General features: G+C 39.7%; 1 protein-coding gene across 1 annotated transcript; it reads left to right on the top strand.

The window, feature by feature from the left end:
- Positions 1-22,494, top strand: LOC131428561 (uncharacterized). Its single transcript, XM_058592613.1, has 10 exons — positions 1-1,065; positions 1,144-2,135; positions 2,203-4,482; positions 10,829-11,677; positions 11,745-12,608; positions 14,798-15,646; positions 15,715-16,818; positions 17,432-17,456; positions 21,057-21,709; positions 21,783-22,494. Exons 2-10 carry the CDS (start codon positions 1,333-1,335, stop codon positions 22,105-22,107), a joined length of 7,752 nt encoding a protein of 2,583 aa, XP_058448596.1. The 5' UTR covers positions 1-1,065; positions 1,144-1,332; the 3' UTR covers positions 22,108-22,494.
- The last annotated feature ends 1,636 nt before the right edge of the window (positions 22,495-24,130 follow it).

Raw genomic sequence — 24,130 nt, 5'->3', positions numbered from 1 at the left:
CACCGTCACTTAAACCGGCGAAACAAAAAACGTAAAAAATTTTCTAAACTGGTCTCAAAATTACACAAATCGATAGTCATTATCAGTAGGCAACTAAACAAACCGATTCCGGCTATCCTGATTCCCGGTATCCGGTTCTGGAAGTACCGGAAATAGTGGTCATATATACCAAAATGGATCTCACTCACTTTTCTCAGCGATGGTTTGAACGATTTCCACAAACTTAGATTCAAATGAAAGGTCTTCCGGTCCCATACGAAATTCCAGAATTTTATCCGGAACCCATTTCGTTTTCTTAAGGATGACTTACGCAATCAAAGCACTGTTTTATTCTGTATTTTATGCACAAACAATCTCTTGGTTTCTTTCAAAAATCGAAGAGAAAATTTTTGATTAGAATACCACAATATTATATGTACATGAGAAAGCCATCATTACACCACTAGGTGGATTGAAACAGGTTTTTATATGAGTTGTTGTTTAGGGCGCGTACCACGTGTTCATTTTACGCGGAGTCAGAGTCGCCCGCGTGTAGGTTCTAAAACGAAAACGGTATTAATTTTGATTTACTATATCGAAAAATCAAATAAAATGTCAGCTTTATCGTAGAAATAATGCGTAATATGTAAGTGAACATTGTAAACAATTTATATGTAGTCTACATTTGCTTGACGAAATAAATGAACAGTTTCTAAATATCAGTCCATTGAAACCTATATGTGAAAAGTAGGGTGGAAAATATTCACATAATTTTTCACGTAACAATGATGTGATTATTTTTTTGGGTGTAGATTTCATTCATCATCTTGGGTTGAATCGATGCAGTTTCGCTATCTTGTCGTATCGCAATCTTTGCTAACTGTCAGTGAAAATTGGATTTTTGTGCGAAGGAAAGAATTGTTATCTGTTCTTTGGAAATTCGTCGTTGGATTTTAGCTGAAAACTATCGGACAATACAGCCCAAGTAGCGGTGCCATCAATCTGCAACATCTCAAGTGAGGAGGAATCATAGAAGGAAGGAGAAAACATCACACAGTTACGTACCTGAAATAACATTACGGCAAGGTGAGTCTGTTTTTTCCTGTCGTCCTGGAGTTAATGGTACCTGAGTTCTTATTTTCAAAGCGTGTGGTTTTTTCTCAGATAAATGAGTCCCAACCAGGTACGGGATGTCATCAAAGGACTATAGAAGAAAAACAGCCAAGTAGCTCAGTAGCATCTTTCATCACAACAAACGATATTACAGATCAAAATAAACACCTGATTTATACAGAACAAAAGTTAGTAATATTTGCAGGATAAATTATAATTTGAAGGGGAACCTAACTAAATATGTCCGTCGATACCGAAGAAAAGCCGTTCGTTAGTGATGTATGTGACAATGGAATTCGAAATACTGAAAAGGATTGCCAGCTCAATGTTCATACCGTCAAACGATTGTACAAATGCACTGAATGCGGAAAAGATTTCAATTTTCAAAAAAATCTCAATCGGCATATGTTCGTTCACACTGGCAAGAGACCGTTCAAATGCACTGTATGCGGAAAATGCTTTGTTTCCAACAATGTCCTAAGCACACACATGTGTACACACACGGGTGATTATAAGTATGTTTGTGATGTATGTGGCAAAGGATTTGTGCACAGACGGCGTTTGGAGGACCACAAATACATTCATGCCGGAGAGCGGCCTTACAAATGCGCGGTATGTGAAAAAGATTTTAAAACCAAACCGATTTTGGACATACATATGCTGAATCACACAGTGGATCGTCCACACAAATGCACTGTATGTGGTAAAAGTTTTGCCATTAAACATCGCCTAATTAGACACCAATCAACACATACGGGCGATTATAAGAATACTTGTGAAGTGTGTGGTAAAGAATACCCAAGCAACATTTATTTGAAAATGCACATATGCATTCTTACACCAGATCAGTCGATTGATCCGTTACCAATGGAAACAACAGACCAGGATAGCGACATTCTAGCCAAACAGAAGAATATAACAATTGAACCAACAAAACTCGATGACAAGCTAAATGAACAAACAAACACCAATGGCAACAGCGATGCAATTGAATTACAACCAAACTCACACGATCCAGTTAGCAGTAATGAAATTGATCGAGAGTAAGTTAATTTTTGTTGCAGTAATCATGGCTACAACCTATAACAAAATTTTCCTGCTATTTTTCAGTGAAAAAGTATCCTGCCAGCTACAGGATGTTATGTCAGAGATGGAACACAAGTGTCAGATTTGTGATGAATACTTTGCTAACAAGGATGATCTCCATGAGCATGCCTCAGTTCATGAAAGCGAACGACCATTTAGTTGTGATATTTGCGGGCAAAGTTACGAATTGAAGGATCACCTAACCAAGCATATGACCGAGCATAATGAGAAGAAACCGTTCTCCTGTCCTAGTGATTGCAAATGTGATGTGTGTAGCAAAGAATTTCGTGACAATCAAGCATTGAAGTTCCACAACAGTATTCACACCGGAGAGCGACCGTACGAATGCACTGTATGCGGAAAAAACTTTAGTTTCAAAGGTATTCTAAGCACACACATGTCTACACACACGGGTAATTATAAGCATGTGTGTGATGTATGTGGCAAAGGATTTGTGCACAGATCGCGTCTGGATGACCACAAATACAGTCATACCGGAGAGCAACCTTACAAATGCACTGTGTGTGGAAAGATTTTTCCGACTAACACTGCTCTAAGTTTACACTTTTCCTCACACACGGGTAATTATAAGTACGAGTGTGATGTTTGTGGCAAAGGATTCATGATACAATCCCGTTTGAAATACCACAAAAACAAGCATACGGGAGAGCGACCTTACAAATGCACGGTATGTGAAAAAGATTTTATAGCCAAGCAGAGTTTTGTCGCACATATGTTGATCCACACAGGCGAGCGGCCTTTCAAGTGCACTGTATGTGGAAAATGTTTTGCTTCTAACCATCGCCTGATTGCACACGAATCCACACACACGGGTGATTACAAGCATACGTGTAACGTGTGCGGCAGAGGATTCGTGAACAGTTCACGCTTGATAGACCACAAATATAGCCATACGGAAGAGCGGCCATATCAATGCACTATATGCGAAAAAGGTTTTGTGACTAGAAATAACCTGAACCAACATTTATCAGTTCACTCAGGTAGTCGATATAAATGTGAAGTGTGTGGCAAAGAATACTCCAGAAAAAAAAATTTGAAACTGCACCAACGCATCCATACATCTGATCAGTCGATTGAGTCGAATACAAAGAACGAATCCACACAATTAGATAACAATGACAAAATCAATGAACAAATAAACACTAATAGTAACAGCGACGTATTCGATTTACAATCAAACCCTCATGAAAAGGTATCCAACCAGCTACAGGATGTCATGTCAGAGAAGGAACACAAGTGTCAGATTTGTGATGAATACTTTGCTAATAAAGATGATCTCCATGAGCATGCCTCAGTTCATGAAAGCGAGCGACAATTTAATTGTGATATTTGCGGGAAAAGTTATGAATTGGAGGATCACCTAACCAAGCATATGACCGAGCATAATGAGGAAAAAACAATATCCTGTCCTAGTGATTGCAAATGTGATGTGTGTAGCAAAAAAATTCGTGACAATCAAGCATTGAAGTTCCACAACAATATTCATTCTGGAGATCGGCAGTACGAATGCACAGTATGTGGAAAAAGACTTGTTACGAAGACTAATCTAAGCGTGCACATGTCTACACATACGGGTAATTATAAGTATACGTGTGACGTGTGCGGTAAAGGATTTGTGCATAGATCACGTTTGGATGATCACAAATACAGTCATACCGGAGAGCGGCCTTACAAATGCACTGTATGCGAAAAATATTTTAAAACCAAACCAATTTTGGACATACATGTGCTGAATCACACAGTGGATCGTCCACACAAATGCACTGTATGCGGTAGAAGTTTTGCCATTAAACATCGCCTGACTGCACACAAATCCACACACACGGGTGATTATAAGTATACGTGTGACGTGTGCGGCAAAGGATTCGTGAACAGTTCACGCTTAACTGACCACAAATACAGCCATACGAAAGAGCGGTCATATCAATGCACTATATGCGAAAAAGATTTTTCCACTAACAATTACCTAACTCAACACATGTTGCTTCACACGGGTGGTCGACATCAATGTGAAGTGTGTGGCAAAGAATACCCTAGCAACATTTATTTGAAATTACACAAATGCATTCTTACATCTGATCAGTCGATTGATCCGTTACCAATCGAACCAACAGATCACGATCCCTTTATTCTAGCCAAACAGGAGAATATAACAATTGAACCAACGAAACTCGATGACAATGACAAGATCAATGAGCAAACAACCATCAATAGCAACAGCGACGCATTCGATTTACAACCAAACCCACACGATCCTGTTGGCAGCAATGAAATTGATCGAATGTAAGTTAATTTTTGTTGAAGAAATAGTATTTATTTACCTTACCTAGAAGTTATAGTCCTGATGTGTGTTCTTCTGCTGTATCAAGCCTACGTCTTCACATAACTCTATTCGTGGCTTCTCAAGGCACGAATGCTTTATAGAGTTGTATCATTATCGGTGGTCAACATTGAGCCCAAATACACAAACAGGTCAACCACCTCGTCACCGTCTATCAATATTCGTGGTGGGAGGCTTAGTGTTCTTCTTTAGAGCCCACTTACACTCATGTATTTTGTTTTTGATGCATTTATAGCCAGTCCGCTGCGCCTAGCTTCAGCTTTCAGTCCGATGTATGATTCCATCATCTTCTCAAGGTTACGTGTCACAATATCAACGTCGTCAGCGAAGCCAAAAATCTGTGCGGACTTTCGGAAGATCGTACCACTCGTGTCGATCCTCGCTCTTCGAATTGCACTTTCCAAAGCAATATTAAACAAGAGACAAGAGACTCCATCACCTTGCCGTAGCCCTCTCCGAGATTCTAAGGGACTCGAGAACGTCGTAGATAGTCGGACGTAACACATAATTTTATTCATTTTTGCTTTGCTTAGTCGCATAATCTGCCATAGCTGTTCTCGATCGATTGTGTCATATGCCGCTTTGAATTCAGTGAATAAGTGATACGTGGTTACGTTGTATTTTCGACACTTCTGGAGTACTTGTCGTATCGCGATTATGTGATCCGTGGTGGCGCGGGCCCTAGTAAATCCCAAAATTCCTTAGCTATTAATGATAGACGGCGGCAAAGGACTGGTTCGACGACGAATGTGAACAGTTAGTGACCGAGAAGAATGGGCGAGCAAGCTGCAACATCGGACGAGAGGAAACGAGGAGCGATACAGATAGGCGCGGAACAGACTAAACTCGGTATCCCGTAGAAAAATGCGCCAACAGGAAGACCGAGATCGCGAAGCGTGCTAATGACACAAGAAAATTCTGCGAGAGGGTGAAGCGTTCGCTCAGAGGCCATGTGCCACAGGCCGATATGTGCAAGGACACCAACGGGAATCTTCTCACGAACGACTGTGAGGTGATCGAGAGGTGGCGGCAGTATTTCGACGAGCACCTCAATGGCGATGTGTCGGAATACGAAAGTAGCGGTGCGTTTACGAACTTGGGAACGCGTGCGGAGGACGATAGACAGCCGATCCCAGACCTCCAAGAAGTCGAGAAGGAGGTAAGCCGGTTGAAAAATAATAAGGCCGATGGCGTTGACCAACTACCAAGCGGGCTACCAAAACACGGTGGTAATGCACTACTGAAAGCACTGCACTGGGTCGTTACCAAGATCTGGGAGGACGAGATTTCACCGGAGGAATGGATGGAAAAAATCGTGTGTCCCATCTACAAAAAGGGCGATAAGCTGGATTGCTGCAATCACCGCGCGATAACTCTGCTGAACGCCGCCTACAAGGTACTCTCCCAAGTCTTATGCCGTCGACTTTCATCGATTGCAAACGAATTCGTGGGACAATATCAGGCAGGATTTATGGGCAAACGCGCTACCACGGACCAAGTGTTTGCCATCCGCCAGGTGCTGCAAAAGTGCCGCGAATACAATGAGCCCACACATCACTTATTCATCAGCCATTTCAAATCAGCCTACGACACAATCGATCGAGAACAGCTATGGAAAATCATGCACGACTACGGATTCCCGGACAAACTGATACGATTGGTCAAGGCTACGATGGATCGAATGATGTGCGTTGTTCGAGTATCGGGGATAAACTCGAGTCCCTTCGAAACTCGCAGAGGGCTACGGCAAGGTGATGGCCTTTCGTGTCTGCTATTCAACATTGCTTTGGAGGGTGTGATAAGAAGAGCGAGGATAGGCACGAGTGGCACGATTCCGTCCAGATACGTGGTTTCGCTGATGATATTGACATCATAGCACGCAACTTTTAGAAGATGGAAGATACGTACATCGAACTAAAAGCTGAGGCCAAGCGGATCGGACTAGACATCAATGTGTCAAAGACAAAGTACATGAAAAGCAGGGGCTCGAGAGAAGATAATGTCAGCCAACCATTACGAGTTCTGATTGGCGGTGATGAAATCGAAATGGTCGACGAGTTCGTGTACTTGGGCTCACTGGTGACTGCCGATGATGACACCAGCAGAGAAATTCCGAGACGCATATTGTCGGCTGGCGGCGAACAGCCATGAACCGAGTCGAATGGAGACGCCTCCTGTATACAGCAGAGACCCGCGTGGTCTACGACTGAAAGAGTATCTTGTAGGCGGCATTCAGCAATGTGATTGTACCGTAATTGCAACAGTCCAGTTTATAACCCTTTTTCTAGATGGGGCATACCACTTCTTCCATCTATTTCTACGGTCGAATCGCCCAAATCTTAGAAGTCATCTAGTGCAGTGATCTTACCAGTGTCTCTCCTCTCACCTGGCAATTGATTATTTCTCGCGGCTTTGTTGTTCCTCAGATTACTGATCTTCTCGCTTATCTCCAACAGATGCTGAGAATCTGTCGTCAGCTGAACGTGCACCCAGCTTGATTCCTGTTTCTTTCTCTGTATTTTGCGTTTCGCCATTCAGATGTTCGGCATAGTACTGCTTTCACCTGTCGAGATCACCTCACGTTCGTTCGTGAGAAGGTTACGACTGGTATCTTTGCACATTTCGGCCTGTGATGTGTGGCATCTACTAGAGCGGTTCACCTTCTTATAGAACTTGCATATATTATTTGAGCGGGAAGCAGTTCCAGCACTTCACGATCTTGGTCTTACTGGTGGCGCTTTTTTCTCCGGAAAATCGAGTTCTGTCTGTTTATATCGCATCTCGGTTGCTCTCGTGCGGTGTTGGAGCATCCTCGCCCTTGCTTCACTCTTCTCTTCGACCAACTGGCTGGCATTCGCCGTCGAAACAGCCATTTCCTCGATTCGATAACCTCGTGCCTAGTACGGTTGCAGCAGTGCTTCCTATGGCGGAACTTATATTCCTCCAACCATCTCCAGGAGTCGCTGCGTTGGCACTGTAGTAGGTGCGGACGTTGATGACGTCGGAGAAGAATCGACCATCAATGTTAACTTCCCTCTCTGAGCAGCCTAGATAGCCGTGTAGTGTCGGTAGCGGTTTCCCAACTGGCTAAGAATAACGCTACGGTCCACCTGTACCGGTGGTATAAGTCCACCAAACAGGTAAGCCGTGTGGTATCCGGCGGAATTATTTTTTACCAAGAATTGATCCACTGGTTTCCTGTTCCATGTCGTAAAAGGCCACAAAAATAGGAACTCCTAAGTCAAGGTGTATTTCCGTGCCGATGGCTGAATGGCTGCAGGAGGTTAAACATTGCAGTCGTGAACGGAATATCTTGGGTTTTTCCTCAAGGTGGTGTACTATCCCCACTTTTATGGAACCTAGTCGCTGATGGTTTGTTAAGGAAACTTAATAACCTTGGATTTCCGACTTATGGTTTTGCCGACGATTATCATATATTGATGACCGGTATAAGCATTAACACTCTCTTTGATTTAATGCAGCAAGCCCTGCGATCTGTTGAACAATGGTGTTGTCAGGTTGGATTATCTGTAAATCCGGGCAAAACATCAATGGTGCTTTTCACTCATCGTAGGATAATTACAGGAGCTCGTCCGTTGCAGTTCTTTGGTTCAGAGGTCACTGTGGTCGATCAAGTTAAATACGTCGGGGTTATTCTTGACTCAAAACTGAATTGGTCTGCCCACATTGACTTCAGGATTGAAAGAGCTTGCATGGCTTTCGGCCAATGCAGACGAGCTTTTGGAAAATCATGGGGACTCAAACCCAGATATATTCATTGGATCTACACAACTATTGTTAGACCAATTTTAGCATATGGATGTCTTGTATGGTGGCAGAAAGGAGAAGTCGCGACAGTTCAGTCAAAGCTAAATCATCTCCAAAGGATGGTCCTAATGGCGATGACAGGAGCATTCACGACAACTCCTAATGCTGCTCTAGGGGCGCTACTGTGTATTAAACCACTACATGTGTTCCTAAAACAAGAAGCATTATCTTGTGCATACCGTCTTAGGGTTACAGCGCTTTGGAACAGTAACCCATTAGATTATGCTACCAGCCACATTCGCTTGTGGTCTCAAATGGTTACGTGGGATGAGTTTTTACTCGCTCCTAGTCACCTAACTCTCACATGCAGTTTTCCTTTTAAAACATTCAATGTGAGCTATCCTCTTCGTTAGGAATGGTTGTCTGGTTGTCTGGAACGACAACTTGATGAACACATAGTTTGTTTTACGGACGGTTCTCTGTCGAATGGTCGTGCTGGTGCTGGTGTCTACTGTCGTGAAATGAGGCTGGAGCAGTCTCATTCACTTGGTAGATACTGTACTGTGTTCCAAGCAGAAATCTACGCAATTCTGTGTGGAGTACAATCGGCACTTCAGCAGAGGATCTGTGGTAAACGTATTTATTTTTGTTCCGACAGTCAGGCAGCCTTAAAAGCACTCAGTTCGAATGACTCACGGTCGAATCTAGTGATCGCATGTCGAACTCAAATTGAAGACCTCAGCATTTCAAATGCTGTTTACTTCTTATGGGTACCCGGCCATTCTGGTATTACTGGAAATGAATGGGCTGATGAGTTGGCTAGAGCTGGTGCAACGAATGATTTCGTTGGTCCTGAACCAGCTTTACCACTTCAACTAGTTGGATAAAGCACAAGATACGTTCTTGGGCTGCATCCAAACATGCCAGCTACTGGCGCAGCTTGCAAACTTGCGCTCAGACAAAAGCATTTCTACCAGATTTAAATCTGAAAATGTCAAAGTGTCTACTGCATTTCTCCAAGTATCATTGAAGTATTCTGGTCAGAGCTCTGACTGGACATTGCAAACTCAATTATCACATGGCTACTATTCAACGTGCTGAGTATTATTCGTGTGATTTGTGTAAATGCGATTATGGTACTTCATATCATCTGATATGTAACTGTTCCGCATTGACGCAGCTACGTATCCGGGTTTTTGGTTCTCCATACATGGTTGAGTCTGTGTATGTGGAGCTAAAATTGAAGGATATTCTCTCGTTTCTCACCCAATGTGGTAAGGAGCTATAGTCAGAAGGGTTCATCGTTCTTCCTGGAGTGAATGAATCCCTTCTGTATTCACCTTAAATAGGGTTTAGCAGATTGTTTGGTATCCTTTGGGGGGTACCGAATTTACTTCTGCTCGTACATACTGCGAGTCGTTCTGCATTCTTCCGAGAGTGCAGAATGGTGTCGCTTTTGTAAGATCTCTAAATCCTCTCGGGGGTTGGAGGTTTTATTAACAGCAGACTGTTCGGGACCTCGTAGAGGTTCAGAATTTCCTTCTGCTTCCACTAAATGTGATCCTCAGCAGATTGTTCAGCATCCCTTAGGGGTGCAGAATTTACTTCTGCTTTTATGTGTTTTTGTGTCGTCAATTTTTCCCATCCTTCTAGTCCAACCCTTACCATTTCCTTTCAATCCTTCCCTCTTATATATCGGGAAAATGATGCTAAAAACAAATTGATGGCAAGGCACAAATCTCCAAATATCAAGGGGAACGTGCCATTTGAGCCAATTTGTTCTGATTCCTGAACTGGCTGGCATTCGCCGTCGAAACAGCCATTTCCTCGATTCGATAACCTCGTGCCTAGTACGGTTGCAGCAGTGCTTCCTATGGCGGAACTTATATTCCTCCAACCATCTCCAGGAGTCGCTGCGTTGGCACTGTAGTAGGTGCGGACGTTGATGACGTCGGAGAAGAATCGACCGTCGATTTGGTTTTCCGTATGTTGTTCAGCTGATCTCCAGGTGGTTTTGTGGATATCTTGCGGGGGAATAAGGTGCCTTGGACTACCATTCCTCGGGACTGCAAGGTTCACGCATCGTTGGCCGTTATCATTTGTTGCCGCTTGTAGGTTCTCCAGTCCGACAACAATCCTGTACATTGCCTCCCGGCCTACAAATCACGTTCCTAACCCGTTGGTTGTGACACAGCTCTGATAGAAAGTAGCCGCTCGATGCTCACTTTCCTCACCATCTGTCCCGTCCGACAAAGTTCCTGCAGCGCTGCGACACTGAAGCCACGAATTTGAATCTCGCTTTCTGAAAAGAGGAGACAAGCTCACATCGATCCCCCGCCCTCCACCTATTCCTCAGCAGTTGTCCCACGGGGTTGATTATCCGATCTACCGCAGCCGGAAACGCAGAGAGGTAGCGGTAGGAGTTACTGGACAAAGGACCATTTTGAGGTCTATATTAAGCATTGTCCAACCAAATCATGATCTTACAATCTATGAAAATAATTTATCTCCTTTTTTCAGCCAGCTACAGGATGTTATGTCAAAGAATGAACACAAGTGTCCGATTTGTGATAAATACTTTGTAAACAAGGATGATCTTCATGAGCATGCCTCAGTTCATGAAAGCGAGCGACCATTCAGTTGTGATATTTGCGGGAAAAATTATGTATTGATAGATCACCTGGCCAGGCATTTGACCGAGCATATTAAGGAAAAAACGTTCTTCTGTCCTAGGGATTGCCAATGTGATAAGTGTGGCAAAAAAATTCGTGACAATCAAGCATTGAAGTTTCACAACAATATTCATACCGGAGAGAGGCAGTACGAATGCACAGTATGTGGAAAAAAACTTGTTACGAAGACTAATCTAAGCGTGCACATGTCTACACATACGGGTAATTATAAATATACGTGTGACGTGTGCGGCAGAGGATTTGTGCACAGATCGCGTTTGGATGACCACAAATACAGTCATACCGGAGAGCGGCCTTATAAATGCACTGTGTGTGGAAAGATTTTTTTGTCTAACACTACTCTAAGTTTACACTTTTCCTCACACACGGGAAACTATAAGTACGAATGTGATGTTTGTGGCAGAGGATTCATGCTAAGATCACGATTGAAATACCACAAATTAAAATTGCACAAACGCATTCATTCATCCGATCAGTCGATTGATTCGTTACAAATCAAACCAGCAGATCACGATAGCGTCAATCTAGCCAAACAGAAGAATACAACAAATGAATCCACAAAACTCGATGACAATGACAAGGTAAATGAACAAACAAACACCAATAGAAACAGCGATGCAATTGATACACAACCAAACTCACACGATCCAGTTAGCAGTAATGAAATTGATCGAGCGTAAGTTAATTTTTGTTATAGTAATCATGGCTACAACTTATAACAAAATTTTCCTGCTCTTTTTCAGTGAAAAAGTATCCTGCCAGCTACAGGATGTTATGTCAGAGATGGAACACAAGTGTCAGATTTGTGATGAATACTTTGCTAATAAAGATGATCTCCATGAGCATGCCTCAGTTCATGAAAGCGAGCGACCATTCAGTTGTGATATTTGCGGGAAAAATTATGTATTGATAGATCACCTGGCCAGGCATTTGACCGAGCATATTAAGGAAAAAACGTTCTTCTGTCCTAGGGATTGCCAATGTGATAAGTGTGGCGAAGAATTCCGTGACAATCAAGCATTGAAGTTCCACAACAATATTCATTCTGGAGATCGGCAGTACGAATGCAAAGTATGTGGAAAAAGACTTGTTACGAAGACTAATCTAAGCGTACACATGGCTACACATACGGGTAATTATAAACATAGTTGTGATATATGTGGCAAAGGATTTGTGCACAGATCACGTTTGGATGATCACAAATACAGTCATACCGGAGAGCGGCCTTACAAATGCACTGTGTGTGGAAAGATTTTTTCGACTAACGCTACTCTAAGTTTACACTTCTCCTCACACACGGGTGATTATAAGTACGAATGTGATGTTTGTGGCAGAGGATTCATGCTAAGATCACGATTGAAAAATCACAAATTAAAAGTGCACAAACGCATTCATACATCTGATCAGTCGATTGATCCGTTACAAATCAAACCAACAGATGACGATAGCGACATTCTAGCAAAACAGGAGAATATAACAATTGAACCAACAAAACTCGATGACAATGACAAGGTAAATGAACAAACAAACACCAATGGCAACAGCGATGCAATTGAATTACAACCAAACCCACACGATCCTGTTAGCAGCAATGAAATTGATCAAGAGTAAGTTAATTTTTGTCGTGAATACGACTTACTTTACTATAGGGTGCCTTTTCAAAATTAGCCATATGGAAGAATGGGCAGAACTTAATCGTGAATATCTCGAACGTAATTCTTTCACCATTTCATCAAAAATATGATCAGGAATTTAGGATATTATTTGGAACAGTGATAACCACAGAGATAACCACAAACAACTCAAAAATGAAATTTTCTAAAACTTTGAAAACAACGCGGAAAACTCTTTACTTTTGCCTGTTTTTTTCGCACAGGGACGACGATTTTGAGGTAGTCAGGCACATATCTTCATCTGAGGGGAACCGTGGTCGGAAATCGATCATTTCTTCTTGTGTGTTGGATGTAAGCAGACGTCGTGAGAATAATTTATCATTTACTTTCCGGTCGTCGAGGGAGCGATATCATCAACCAGCAGCCACGAAGAGTGCACCTTCTGTGAGTGCAGTTCCTTATTCCAGAATTCTTCTGTTAGATTCTGTTTAGAATCATAATAATACTCCCAAAGAATCATGTGACATTTTACTGTACTCTATGCAACCCATTTTGGTAGTCGTGGCGAGAAATCGTCTTCAAGCTTCAGAGCTTAGTTCCGGAATATGGGTTTAGAATTCGGAGCCTGCGTGCTGAACTGGATTCTGGAAAAAGATTCCGGAACTGATTTCAGTTTCGAAATTGTAGTCTACTAAAATCAAGCTGCTTTCTGAGTCTGTTCTAAGTTCTGAATATAGTTCTTGAGCTCAGGTCCAGTTCCTAATTCCAGAAGTCTTCAAATCGGTTCTTTTGGCCTGAATACGACTTACTTTATTATGGGGCGTCTTGTAATATGAGCATGTAACATTAAATCTTTCACACATCTCAGACCATGTAAAATATTCAAAAGTAAATCTTTCCCACACTTCAGACCACACGCACTTGACAAATTCCCATAGAACACGTACTCGACAAATTTCCACTCGACACCAAGCCATGAAACCCAGAAACCCACTTGAAATATAAACTTCACCTACATAAGGCGATTAAATTGTCAGCACAGCCCAGCGAAAAACACCGCATGCATACGATAAATACAAACAAGGAAACTTAAGTATCAAATATCACTCAAAAACATTGCAGTTATGTCATTTCCCCATTTTTTCTACAAGTATGGGCAGAACTTTACCACGATTATCTTTTGATGTTCTTAACCCAACAACATATTTTTTTCTACAAGCTATCGGTAATATGATTAAGAATTCGTGATTGAATTTTCAACAGCGAGAAAAAACCCTAAAAATAATTGAAAAACAAACTTTTCTAAAACTATTAAAAAAAATCATCACGCTTGCTTGCCTTTTTCGCATCCGGACGACGGTTTTGAGGTAGTCAGGCACATATTAGAATCTACTGAACAAATAGAAAGGGAAATCTTTGAATAAAAACTGTTCATTTCTTTTATTGCTACAGACGAAACTGGATGTCGTGGTGAGGTTCTCCCGCCAACATCAGTAAGAACAAACCAAGTATAAAGCGTGAAACGCTTATGTCGTCCTCCCATTTGGACTTCGGTCGTCGGAGGAGGAGCAGTCGGCAATGAAAGTAGACCTTTTGCGTGGTGTAAAGCCTCAAACGCTCAGGTCACAGAGCCAGTTTCAGGATAATTTGAGTAGCTTTGTGCAATTTTCGCAGTGCAAAATTCGCCACAGTGTTTAATATCTTAGAGAATTACACAATTTGGCCCTTCTGAATGCCAGAAATTTATCTCGTACGGCATTTTGATAACTTTTTTCACTGAAATGTTTAAATTTGAAACGGAATGATTGATAACAAAATTCTGTATAGTTCTATTTAGAACAATAATTGTAGAAGCCATCAATGGAAGGTTCCTTTCAGAACCACCATTATTTTATCATAAGTAACTATACTGGTTATTTCGTAATATTTAATTGTGCGTCAGAATGTTTAATGTTACTAATCTGTACTTTAGTTTAGGAATATCGTTTCAAATTCTAGTAGTGAAAAAAAGGAAAGCTTGCCCAATGCACACAATCGATCAACTAATTGATATTCGAAAGTATAAAGAAAGAGTGTCAGTTTTATTCGTATTCACGACATCCAGTTATGTCTCTGAAATTACACACCCGTACTTTTTTTGTAGAGATCATGGTTTTTATAAGAATCGTTCAACTATTTTTCAGTGAAAAGGTATCCAACCAGCTACAGGATGTTATGCCAAAGAAGGAACACAAATGTCAGATTTGTGATGAACACTTTGCTAACAAAGATGATCTCCATGAGCATGCCTCAGTTCATGAAAGTGAGCAAGCATTTAGTTGTGATATTTGCGGGCAAAGTTATGCATCGAAGGATCAGCTAACCAAGCATATGACCGAGCATATTGAGTGGCCTAGTGATTACAAGTATAAATGTGATGTGTGTGGCAAAGAATTTCGTGACAATCAAGCATTGAAGTTTCACAACAATATTCATACCGGAGGGCGGCCATACAAATGCACTGTATGCGGAAAAATATTTGTTACCAACAGTAGTCTATGCGTACACATGTCTACGCATACGGGTAATTATAGGTATAGTTGTGATGTATGTGGTAAAGGATTTGTGCACAGATCACGTTTGGATGATCACAAATACAGTCATACCGGAGAGCGTCCTTATAAATGCACTTTGTGTGGAAAGATTTTTTTGTCTAAAACCACTTTAAACATACACTTCTCCTCACACACGGGTGATTATAAGTACGAATGTGATGTTTGTGGCAGAGGATTCATGCTAAGATCACGATTGAAAAATCACAAATTGAAATTGCACAAACGCATTCATACATTTGACCAGTCGAATGATCCGTTACAAATCAAACCAAAAGATCACGATAGCGACATTCTAGTAAAACAGGAGAATATAACAATTGAACCAACAAAACTCGATGACAAGGTAAATGAACAAACAACCATCAATAGCAACAGCGACGCATTCGATTTACAACCAAACCCACGCGATCCTGGTAGCAGTAATGAAATTGATCGAGAGTAAGTTATTTTTTTTTGTAGAAACCATGATTACAATCTGTAATAACAATTTTCCTGCTATTTTTCAGTGAAAAATTATCCTGCCAGCTTCAGAATGTTATGTCAGAGAAGGAATACAAGTATCAGATTTGTGATGAACACTTTACTGACAAGAACGACCTCCGTGACCATGCCTCAGTTCATGAAAGCGAGCGACCATTTAGTTGTGATATTTGCGGGCAAAGTTATGAATTGAAGGATCACCTAACCAAGCATATGATCGAGCATAATGAGGGAAAAACATTCTCCTGTCCTAGTGATTGCAAATGTGATGTGTGTGGCAAAGAATTTCGTGACAATCAAGCATTGAAGTTGCACAACAATATTCATTCTGGAGATCGGCAGTACGAGTGCACAGTATGCGGAAAAAGCTTTGGTACAAAAAGTATCCTAAGCACACACATGTCTACACATACGGGTGATTATAAGTATACGTGTGACGTGTGCGGTAGAGGTTTTGTGCACAGATCGCGTTTAGATGACCACAAATACAGTCATACCGGAGAACGGCCTTACAAATGCACTGTGTGTGGAAAGATTTTTTCGACTAACGCTACTCTAAGCATACACTTATCGTCACATACAGGTGATTATAGGTACGAGTGTGATGTGTGTGGCAAAGGATTTGCGCTAAGATCGCGTTTGAAAAGTCACAAAAATAGTCACATGGAAGAGCGACCTCACAAATGCACGGTATGCGAAAAAGATTTCAAAATCAAACGGAATCTTGACGCACATATGACGACTCACACAGCCGAGCGGCCGTACAGGTGCACTGTATGTGGAGATAGTTTCGTCGCTATCAATCAACTAACTGCACACGAATCCAAACACACTGGTGAATATAAGCATACGTGTGACTTGTGCGGCAAAGGATTCATATACAGTTCATGGTTCAAAGAACACAGAAACAGTCATGAGCGGTCTTATCACTGCACGACATGCGGAAAAGACTTTGCCACTAACAAGAAACTATCCCAGCACAAGTCAATTCACTCGGGTATTCGGTATAAGTGCGAAATGTGCGGCAAAGAATTCACTAGGAAATTTAACTTAAAAGTGCACAAATGCACACATACATCTGATCAGTTAACGAATCCAAGTGGAACACTGTCTTCGTGTGAAACACAACCGTAAAGTAAATAGTCCTTTGAATTGTTCATTATAAGAACTAAAAGTACAGGATTTGTTTCATCGGCAAGTGAATCCGCGGAAATCCCTGACATCTCAACATCGTATTACAAATAGGACACCAGTGGCGTATAGGGCTACCACCTGCACGTGCCTAAAAGAAGCTGAAGAAACTTTTGAACATTCATATTTCAACGAAAGGCGCTTGGCTAGCGAATAGTATCCAACGGGAAACGTTAGATGAAGAGTTGGAATAGAAAGAAGCAATACATTTTTCCTTGGAGATAGGATTAATCTCACCTTCTCCTAGGTTTCCTGCATCTGTTCTTGTAATTTTACTAAGGTTGAAATAAAATACGGCTTTCAAAATTGGAATTTTGAACCCTTATTCTTATTAGATTCGTATATCTTCTACTGGTATTGATGGTATTGGACACGGACAAACATTCTTTGATTGTTCTTCAACGATTATAGTTTTTAAGAATGCAGTAGAAATTGTACTTGTCAGCGACCTCTGAAACAATACAGCAAAGTGAACGATTGGTACTTCAAAAACATGCAAAAGAATTTGTAATCAACGAAATATACTTATGTGCTCTCGTACGGGTTTTGCAGCAACATTGAAAAGTGTTGGATATGGGTAGGTAAGAAGTCTGGGATTCGCTCTTAGCGGATGAGACCATATAATTATATTTGCCGACTATTATATATTTAAGCTTGAAGTTATTCAAACTTAGAGTTGAAATATATAATAGCGTTGCGTGGAAAATAATGAAACGATCTCACCAGTATCAATGGCAGCGCCTATGAATTGGTCTTGATCACCATACGCAGCTGGATGTTACGTAACGGAATGGATTCGTTCGTTGTTCACCGTGTTTTCGACATGAGCAATCTTGCTGTTCAGGAGCGGATTTTTTTCATTTGGCTGTGGTTCCAGGCTGATACAAACCGTTAGATGAACTCTTTCTACCTGCAAAACATTACGAAAACCGGAGAGCGTGGAAATTTGACCCGTTCGGGTTTCACTTTTTTCCGATATCAATAATCGACGAAAACTTCACGAGAAAATTTTGACACAGTGAAAAATTTTCATTCCCGACGCAAATGCCTACTGCGATCCTTCTTCCAGAAAGCGACGAATCTATTCTACAGCAAAAATAAACAACGTTAGCGCCATTATACAGAAATTAGTAATCAAAGTCCAATATTTCTCGTACACCGCACCCGGAGGCAGTTGCTCGATACGTAAATACTACTCCTATCCGGTTCAATTCTTCAACCAAGATTGTTGCACCGCCTAGTTTAACTGCATCTATTCGATAAATCTTAAAACGGCCTGGACTCCTATTCCAAGAACAATACTGTGCTGTTTTCCCCACATACGACATGAAACACGCAAATCCGCATCCGTTGCCAGATCTAAATCATTCCATTAGCGGCGCTCACACGAGCATTATTTTTGTCATTTTTAATGACGACTAAATAATGATGTATTTCAAATTTGTTAGAAATCTCGTCATTAGTGCACCATTACACGTTCATTAAAATGATATTATTTTTTAGTAATGAGATTTTTAATGACTCGGCGGCCCTTACACGATCATTAAAAGTGTCATTACTGAGTAACGCTCGTCATTACTGCATCGTCATTACGCTCGTCATTACTGCATCAAGTGCGATTCAGACGGTCCGGCTTCTTCCGTCACCGTCATTCTGATTCACACGATCCGTTTTCCTATCCGTTTCCGTGTCCGTCATGTCCAGAGATGCCATTTATACAGATTTATCTGTATTATACAGATTTTTACATGCTCATACAGATTTTATACAGATTTCCTTAATTTAATACAGATCTCACAAAAAGTAAGAAAGGAAAAAATTAACTTTTCTGTCTGAGCTATCTTTTTGTATTTGATTCCTGTGACGATATAAAAGTCTATCAATCAACGGACAAATCACAAATTAATATGAAAATCTGTGAAATCAATTTATATTATAATTTGAAACCAATTTGAACTGATATTCAATATTTTTGCAATGACTTAGTGGAAACAAAAGAATGAAAAACTAACAGAAAAGATGATTTATTGCAAAAAGAAACGCTCAAAGACAGTACTTTATTCAAGGAAGTAATGGCATTATGAAACTTTACTGTCAAACTGAGAGTTGTATGAACCGACTTGACGTTGCATATTGGGCGTTGAAACTTCATGTCAAATTATAAAGTCACCAATATCTAACTAGATAGGGTAACAGAGGTATTTTTGCCCACTTTAGGATTGGTTTTATTTTGGCCCACTTTATAAAAATATCCACCAAATATTGTAATATCTTTAAAAACCCCTTCCGCAATAGGTAATTTAATGTGATTAGCTTCAAATTGATGCAAAATGAGTTACTTAACATCGATAAAATCCGATGAAATCGAGAAAGTTTGTTAGGTGGGCCAAAATAAATGAAGTGGCCAAAATACCTCTGTTACCCTAAATATATGGGATTACAATTCAGTTGTTGTGCATACAAAAAATGAAATGAATATTCTTGTGAGCTGATTGAATCTCCCATCCTACAACCACCATCTATTGGAATAACATATCTTAGCATCATTTTGTTGTAAGAATTTCATTTTATTAGCGAATACAGATTAATACAGATTTTTTATGCAAAGAATACAGATTTTCTATGAAAATATCGGCATCTCTGGTCATGTCATTTTCTTACACGCAGAATTTGAAGAACTTAGTTTCGCACAATTCTATTCCACTAATACAAAATCTATGAGCTTTTGAAGCCAATCGATCTGTTGTTTTCCTACCTTTTTATAGAATAAATAACTTTCAAAATTAACTAGAAAGAGAAAAAAACAAAACAATCAGTTCCACTCAACAACGTAACGTACTTTGCAAATCTACTGATAAGTCTAATTACTTATATGTGGTATATTTCGTTTAAGAGTGGGATCTTGACACCGAATACATACATAACAAACGTCAGCTCAATACCGTAATCATATGAATCGTGCATGTGTTCGATAATCACAGTCCGTCAAATATTCTTTCGGAGAAATGTTGACGGAGCTTGCCGTTGACGGACGTTGACGTTCCGGATCTCTGCTGGATCGTGTGAATGCGCAAAGGGAAAACTCATTTGACTAATTTTGACGGAGGCTGACGTTCCGGTGACGGTGACGGAAGAAGTCGGATAGTCTGAATCGTACATTACTGTACATCATTACTTTTTAGCATTACACGTTTATTATTAATGGTGAGTATTTGTAACTACTCCAGCACGGGGCTTGTAACCAGAATAACTTTCCCTCAGCAATTAAAGAATATTAGCAATATTCTTTATCTTAGTTTAGCTGGAAATAAATTTATTTGCCATTGAAACGTTAAGGTTAATGAAACATTAATAATTTAAATCTACGTTTTGTCATTTCTAGATTTTTTTTCCACGTACAGTTCTGAAGAGAATGTTTACTTCATGGTTGTCAAATTTTCTCATCTAATACAACTGACGATATTCAGCACTTCCACAAAAACAATAAATTATGGTAATGATGGGAAATCCGGAATTCCATCATTACTCGTGTCATTACTGAACTCGCAGACCTTACACGATCATTAGGTTTTTTACCGTCACTGCTAACCTCAATCGGATGAACACATTTTGACAGTTCAGCAGTACTGTTTGTAAACAGAAATTTCTTTTGTTTGTTTATTGACAAATTGGATCAGACCATTTACGGTCCGTATCACCTAAATAAAGTTTTAAAACATTTGTTCACGATTGAATACGTTTCGTTTTTGATATTTATTAAATAAAAAAGACTAGATGCAAAGTGTAAAGATGATTGTTTTAGATGTGCTCTTAGATTTTTGTTTAAGCTTGTTTGTAAACAGTACCGCTGAACTGTCAAGGATGAATACTTGTTCATTTGTGTCGTCACGATAAAAAACCTAATTAAAAGTGTCACTACTTTTTAGTAATGACACTTTTAATGATCGTGTAAGGGCCGCTATTGAGTGAAAAGTACTTAAAATTAGGTAATTTTTCGGCAGCGTGTACGCAAATACTACCTACGGCTCTATGAAAATGTGCTCTTGGAAAGAGAATAAACCGACTTCTATCTGTGAAACTGATGCGTTAAGTTGTAATAAAGAGTGGCTCCGAAACCCTACTTGAAATACTAAAAGTAAAGATGTATATAACAGTGAACGGATATAAAACATACTAGTTTCTGTCGTTGTTCGAGATCGACAAAAAAATAATGCAAAAACCACTTATTTGCGATATTTGTGGAAAGAGTTATAAACATAAAGCCTTCCTAATTGATCATATGAACGTCCATACCGGAGATAAACCGCACACGTGTGATGTATGTGGCAAACAATTTCGCTTCAAGCAATCATTGAAAGAGCACGAATGTGTTCATACCGGTGAGAAGCCGTACACGTGCTATGTATGTGGAAAAAACTTTACTTTTTACGCTGACTTTGCCGATCACAAATCGAAACATAAGAATATGTACAAGTATAAGTGTGGTGTGTGCGGCAAAGGATACGAGCGTAGGGAACAATTGAAGGAGCACGAAAACAGTCATATAGATGAGCGACCGCACAAATGCACTGTATGCGGGAAAGATTTCGTCAGAAAATCTAGCCTATACCAACACATGACCTCTCACATGGGTGATGAGCTAAAATGTGAAGTGTGTGGCAAAGCATTCAGTACACGATTTAGTTTAAAGAGGCATAAACAAAATCATGAAACACAGCAGTCGTTTCATTCACTGCCAATCGAACCAATAAAACATCAAGCCAACCAGCAAGATACAAATTCGCAGCAAAAACCGCATGTTTCTGGAGGATGCAATGAAATCATTCAAAGGTTTGTATATTCCTATTAGTCATAATAAGAACTACATGAACCATAATTCTAATTATAAAGATGTCTTTTTCAGCGAAATGAAATCTTGCCCGGCACAGGATATTTCAAAACAGGAGGGCAACTCAGTGGCATCTTCCAAACTTACAAATGAATGTGTTAGTCAATACAAATGTCTGGTTTGTGATAAACAATTTTCCCAAATGCGATATCTCCGCCAACACGCCCTAGGTCATCTAGGCAAGCGGCCATATGGAGAACGGCAACGCAAATGCATTGTATGTGATGAACATTTTCGAGACAAAATAGATCTTGTCCGACACATGCACATTCATATAGGCGAACAACCTTACAATCTTACTGCCAGACAGGTGATCGGTCTAATCAATGCAGTAATATGACTTGCCTAAGACAAGCGCGCCTTTTGCATTATTGCTCTCATAGCACTCACGAGACTGGTCCTTCAAATTATTCAAAATAAGTAAATCGATTTCAGTTGAATTTTATATCTTTTAAAAGTTTAAGTGTAGGTAAAGGAAAGCCCTACTACCGTTGAAGGTTCACAAAGATATTCATTCCGGCGAACGGCCGTTCAAATGCCTTGTATGCAAAAAGGAATATCACGCTAAAAAGGCAGATGGGTAATGACAGAGGCATAACCGGATTGATGTGAAAACGAACAATTACCTCTAATTCAATGCAGATGTAATGAACAATAAAATATCTGACACCACTTGCATATCCAATACAATAAACCATGCATTTTTCTCGAACGCAAAGCAGTTAAATGTTAGTTTTATTTGAACTCAAGCGTGTAAGGTAACACTTCCAATTTGCACATTTCAACAGCTGAATCATTCTTAAAACTTTTTTTTTTAACTCACAGTGCGAACGGTGCACAAAATATATGCCGCCGTAATTTTTTCCACACCAGAGCCAGCACTGCACAAACTGAGAAATCTCTTTGGTACTCGTTGATAGCAAACATTTAAGACAACTTTAATTTTGAATTATTTGAGACTATGTCATACTACTGAAAATTTTATCGTAAATTACTGATCATATTTTCGATTATGTCCGTCAGACCATCAGAGTCGTAAAAAGTTTTTGCGGCCATCAAATAGCGGCCCTTACACGATCATTAAAAGTGTCATTACTAAGTAATGACACTTCTGCTCAAACGCTCGTCATTACTGCATTACTGTACATCATTACTTTTTAGCATTACACGTTCATTATTAATGATGAATATTTGTAACTACTCCAGCAATAGCAATAGCAATATTTTTATTTTCGTTTAGCTGAAAATAAATTTGATTTGCCATTGAAACGTAAAGGTTAATGAAATATTAACAATTTAAATCTACACTTTGTCATTTTTTTCGCGTATAGCTCTAAAGATATTCAGCACTTCCACGAAAAAAATAAGAAGAAGAAATACTGTTGGTAATGATGGAAAATCCGGAATTCCATCATTACTCGTGTCATTACTGAACTCGTAGACCTTACACGATCATTAAAAGTGCCATTACTTTTTAGTAATGACACTTTTAATGATCGTGTAAGGGCCGCTAATAGCCAGACCTACATGTTTAGTAATAAGATCTGCTTTGAATATTTCGTAAATCTTATCTGTCGTAAATTTTATGACGATTGGACACTTTTACCAGCATATAACAAGTTCAGCGAAAAAACTATTCCATTTAAATGTCAGACTTTGTTTAACCTTAAAGCTGGTTGATTCACCTCTCGTGCACTGTTTCGATTGAATCAATTAAATGAAAACCTGTGCTCCTGTTACTGCTGTATAAAAAATTCAATATTATTTTATTGTGCAGAACTAAACAAATTATTTCGTAATATTTGTATCAGGGGTGGAAATTTTTTGATTCATAGTAAATAAAAATCGTCAGTATTATTTTTCATATCCCATATTTATTGTAGATAATATAATGAATTTTGAAACGAATGATTTTGGATAAGATAAATTTTGATATTACTTAGAATTTAAAAAGGTCTTCAATTTCCTCATTTCCCATAATTTAAAACATAATCGTATTTTTAGTTTTGATACCCAATTTTTTAATTCACAATGTTCGGTTTTTTTATTCACAATTGGAAATCTTGATTCACATTTTCATGCGCAAAATGGGCTTATTTCCACCTCTGATTCGTGTGTCAGAATGTGTGATGTAACTAATTCGTACTTTCCCTCTCAGCAGGCCGTTCAATTTTGTTGGTCTTTGAGCGCTTGTTGAACGACATATTGCACGAAATATTCGTTCAGTTTGCTGGAACGGTTTGTTGTTGTTTTTTCTCTTGCAAAAATAGTGTGAAAATTATGTGTTACCTTTACATAGAAAGAAAATTTGTTATTTTACGTGAAGTAGAAGTATTGTGCAGGTATATAGTGTTAGTTTAAAA

Source organism: Malaya genurostris, chromosome 1 (assembly GCF_030247185.1).
Source record: "Malaya genurostris strain Urasoe2022 chromosome 1, Malgen_1.1, whole genome shotgun sequence".
Classification (NCBI taxonomy): domain Eukaryota; kingdom Metazoa; phylum Arthropoda; class Insecta; order Diptera; family Culicidae; genus Malaya; species Malaya genurostris.
Note: the sequence above shows the minus strand (reverse complement) of the source record. Positions and strands in the feature narration are given on the sequence as shown.

Bases quoted from the DNA above. Each gene is read 5' to 3' on its own strand.
- LOC131428561 (XM_058592613.1), top strand. From the start codon at position 1,333: ATGTCCGTCGATACCGAAGAAAAGCCGTTCGTTAGTGATGTATGTGAC. The intron at 2,136-2,202 runs GTAAGTTAATTT...GCTATTTTTCAG, and splicing joins AGTAATGAAATTGATCGAGA to TGAAAAAGTATCCTGCCAGC. The intron at 4,483-10,828 runs GTAAGTTAATTT...TCCTTTTTTCAG, and splicing joins AGCAATGAAATTGATCGAAT to CCAGCTACAGGATGTTATGT.